Here is a 4,178-nt window from a genome sequence, read left to right as displayed (position 1 = left end):
AGATATATAATATAAATGATATCTAATAGTTATATATCTTATAGCTAATTCGAGTAAATGAATAAAAGTACATGCGAAAGAATTTGAGTTGGAAAAAAGTATAGACAAAAGATTATAAATATTAAAGTATACTCGAAAAATTATTTTCGATAAAAAAAAAATACTGTATCATTAATGAGTTTATAAAATATAGAAGGTACTTTTATCTTTCAAAATCAATCTTTCGAGTATACTTTTATATTTATGCACACATATTTTTGTCCATTTATTCAAACTAATTCAAAAATTTGCTGTATTTTCAGTAAAAATATTTACTTGATAGAGTTAATTATTTTTTACAATAAACATATTTGTTTCCTCATTTGAAAATAATTAACATCTTTCTCGGTGAGACACAAAGAGATATATGTTATGTTTGTGTGTCCGTATGTGAAGCTAAAAATGGGTGTGTGTCTGTTGCAGCAGTCTGAATCAACCACCACCACCACCATCATCATCATCATCATCATCATCATCATCATCATCATCATTCCTCTTTCCGAAGCTTTTGTCTCCAAACATCACCATGAGAGTGAGAGCCAACAACCTACCCTCTTATCATCATCATCAATAAGTTCCTATCACTACTATATAATCAACTCAATACTCCCTCCAATCTTGTTTGCATCAACTATACTTAGCTACTAATCATGGCATTCCCACCACCACCCTCTTCACAAAGTGCTAATAATTTCATCTTCCACAATCATGAACACCAACCAGATCATCATCATCATCATCATCACCAACCCTTCTCTTCTAACTCCCTCAATTCCTTCCCCTCTTTGCCAATTCCTTCCCATCACCACTTCTTAGGTCAACCACACAACACACCCTCTCTCTTTCTCAAGATGGGTTCACACCAATTCTTAGGTAATATTTATATACTCATTCAACAATTTCAAAAAAAAAATAAAGTTATATTCTAATTCATTTTTATTTTACTATCTTATTATACCAAATAGTTCACTTAGATCCATTCATATTTTTTTTCCAAAATCCCTTTTCCTCAAGAATTTCTCTAGACTAGGGATTTTTTTATGAATTGCTTAATTTTTTTTAGGGTTGCTTAATTGATGATGTGGTGCTTAATTTTAATTATTATGGATGGATCAGAACAAAATTCTTCTTTCCTTTTTTCTTTTTACTCTTAAAACAAACTTTAAGATACTTTCTCTTAATTTGTAGGGGGTGGTGGACCTTTCATGTTGAAAAGATCCATGTCATTTTCAGGGATCGAGAACAAGTGCGGCGGCGACGGCGACGACGACCTATCGGATGACGGATTCGGGTTCCAATTTGGGGAGAAGAAAAAGAGGCTGAACATTGAACAAGTGAAAGCACTTGAGAAGAGTTTTGAGTTAGGGAACAAGCTTGAACCTGAAAGAAAGGTTCAACTTGCTAAGGCCCTTAACTTGCAACCGAGACAAATTGCTATTTGGTTTCAGAATCGGAGGGCAAGGTGGAAGACTAAGCAACTTGAAAGGGAATATGAATCTCTTAAGAAGCAGTTTGAAGCATTGAAGGTTGATAATGATGCACTTAAGGTTCAGAATCAGAAATTACATGCTGAGGTAATCATATAATAATAATTCTCTTATTATATGCTAATTAAGAAATAAAGGAAAAAAAATTAAAGTAGTTTCAATAATTCTTTCTTTGTCTTTATTAAATTAGGAGAATATTTAAGAAAATTGATCAATTATTTCCCATAGTTTATGTTATCTTATGTGTGATTTGTGTGTAACTAAATTCTCTATACAAGATAATAACCATCCTGCTTAAAAATACAAATATGTTTTCAAGATTTAGTAATATTTAAAAAGAGAAAAAAAAAACTTGTTTAGGATTTTGGGGTTGGCAAAGCATTTATGACAGTAACTGTAAGATCATGATGATGAGTGGATGGCTCATAATAAACTAAAAATATAATAATTGAGGCTTTTCTTATTCTTAAAAATATCTTTATTATTATTATTATTATTATTATTATTATTATTATTATTATTATTATTATTATTTGTTCGCATATATTCACTTGAACTCAATTTACTATAATGTATCAAATATTTTGCTGAGTGCTACTCATGTTTTTATAAGTAATTTCATCTTAGTATGTGCTTCCCCCTCTCCCCTCCCTCTTTTTGCTCAATAATGGTGATTTGATGTTTCCATGCTGGACGAAAAAAAGCGTTTCCTTTTTCCATTGACTTTATTCATGCAACACCTTTTCTTGTTTTGGTTTTGTTGCTTTATACTTAGTCCTTTTTAAGATGATTGATTCTCTCATTATTTTGATATTTTCTCTTTGATTGTTAGTTACTCTTTCTTGTGCATAGTCTCCCAATTGGATTTCTTCACAAGTGATGTTTCTCTCTTTATGGATAAAAAGTTTGATTCTGATCTATTGGTAGTATATTTTTATTATTTTTAATTAAATTTATGTATTTAGATCATATTTTTAAATATTAATAATGTGATAATATATATAATTAATTGTCTTTATAAAACTCTTTTTTACTAAGGCCAAAGTTATATTATTCTATCTAAAATATTAAATGAAAATAACTTAAAATGTTTTATAAGAATATGTAAGGGATTAAAAATATTTATTTTATTTGATATTTTTTAAAAATGTAAAAAGAAACCAGAAAACTAAATGTCATCAGTTGGTATATAATTGTAAAAATGTGGTGTTTACACTTACCTTTATTTTATACACTTTAATACATATATTTTGAAAACATTTAATAGAATTAATTATGTGAGTTTTTTCACTCATGGATATCTAAAATGATGGAGATTGATCTAAAAGTATGTGTTAGTTGACAAGATACATAAAATGAAATAAGTATACATAACATTTTTCATAAGCTAAATCTCAGATGAAGTGGACTTCACGTGAAGTTGATATATGAAAACTGTTAGATGAAAATTTAATTAAATCAGTCAAATCATCTAACAATTCTCACGTGAAGTCGACTGCACCTAATAAGTTTTCACCTTTTCATAATTATTTATATTTTTGGTATACAATCTCACTTTTTTTTGGGATTCTTAATTATGTTTGTAGTTACAGGCCCTAATCAAAGGAAAGGAGTATTATTGTGAAGAAGATGGAGCAATAATAAGCAACCTTAATAAGAAAGAAGCTGGAGAGGGTTCATGGAGTAATAATAATAATAATAATAATAATAATGGTTGCAGTGACAATAATAATATTTCATCTTCAGACATTAACTTAGATCTCTCAACAACACCAATTATAAACACTAGTCCAGTATCTTCTCAAAATGCCAAAACTACCCTTGAATCCAATAATGATAATTCTCTAAAACCCAACAACAACATAATTCAGCTCCTCCAATACTCACCATCATCATCATCAAGACCACAAGGAATTCCTCATCAAGATGAAGGCTTATGCAACATGTTTCATCACCAAATTGAAGATCAACAGAATCTGTGGCCCTGGCCTGAACACCAGCCTCATAATAATTTCCACTGATCCAATTCACTCAGGTTCTTAGCAATAAAATTCCAATATCAATAGTTCAATTGAGACAAAAGAAAATAAAAAAAAGAGACAAGTTTCTTACACTTCTTAATTAATATATAGAACATTTTCTATCAATTTTCCTTATATTATTATTATTATTATTATTATTATTATTATTATTATTATTATTATTATTATTATTATTATTATTATTATTTATTGTGTGGATTATTAGTGTATAAAGTGGGAACAAATCCATAATTGAGTCGTAAGGAGCTGGTAGACTTTTGAGTAGTGCGATTTCTTTGAGATATCCTTTATTGAACTGCAAAAATAGAAAGTAATATTTTTGTAAGGCTGAAATAAAGAAATAAATTAAATAAAAAAAAGAAAAGATAATTAATTTAGGTTTAAGGTAGTACTACATGTGACCCTTAGTGGATATCCAGCTCTTGCATTGCATGTAGTATGATGCCCCACGAATAAAAATAGGATCTTTTGTTTGCATCCTTTAATTTATATTCATAATAATAATATTTTATTTCAAATTGGTACTGCTTTGGAATCATGAGCTCTATATCGTGGTGATGAATTGCATGCAAATGCGTTAGGAGAAAGTCGTATGACTTCCAATAAGATA

At 29.0% G+C, this 4,178-nt stretch overlaps 1 protein-coding gene across 2 annotated transcripts; it reads left to right on the top strand.

The window, feature by feature from the left end:
• The first annotated feature begins 399 nt into the window (after positions 1–399).
• Positions 400–3,673, top strand: LOC112797771 (homeobox-leucine zipper protein ATHB-20). 2 transcript variants are annotated; one of them, XM_025840852.3, is made up of 3 exons: positions 400–912; positions 1,228–1,613; positions 3,113–3,673. In XM_025840852.3, the coding sequence occupies exons 1-3, from the start codon at positions 690–692 to the stop codon at positions 3,545–3,547; spliced, it is 1,044 nt and encodes a 347-aa protein (XP_025696637.1). In that variant the 5' UTR covers positions 400–689; the 3' UTR covers positions 3,548–3,673. The 2 variants fall into 2 exon arrangements, with proteins under 2 accessions (XP_025696637.1, XP_025696638.1); XM_025840853.3 differs by having other exon boundaries at positions 413–912; positions 1,273–1,613.
• The last annotated feature ends 505 nt before the right edge of the window (positions 3,674–4,178 follow it).

Source organism: Arachis hypogaea, chromosome 4 (assembly GCF_003086295.3).
Source record: "Arachis hypogaea cultivar Tifrunner chromosome 4, arahy.Tifrunner.gnm2.J5K5, whole genome shotgun sequence".
Classification (NCBI taxonomy): Eukaryota; Viridiplantae; Streptophyta; class Magnoliopsida; order Fabales; family Fabaceae; genus Arachis; species Arachis hypogaea.
This window is presented reverse-complemented; position numbering and strand designations above follow the sequence as displayed.

Excerpts from the sequence above, each read along its gene's own strand:
- LOC112797771 (XM_025840852.3), top strand. The coding sequence starts at position 690 with ATGGCATTCCCACCACCACCCTCTTCACAAAGTGCTAATAATTTCATC. Across the intron at positions 913-1,227 it reads GGGTTCACACCAATTCTTAG|GGGGTGGTGGACCTTTCATG; the intron begins GTAATATTTATA and ends CTTAATTTGTAG. Across the intron at positions 1,614-3,112 it reads ATCAGAAATTACATGCTGAG|TTACAGGCCCTAATCAAAGG; the intron begins GTAATCATATAA and ends TTATGTTTGTAG.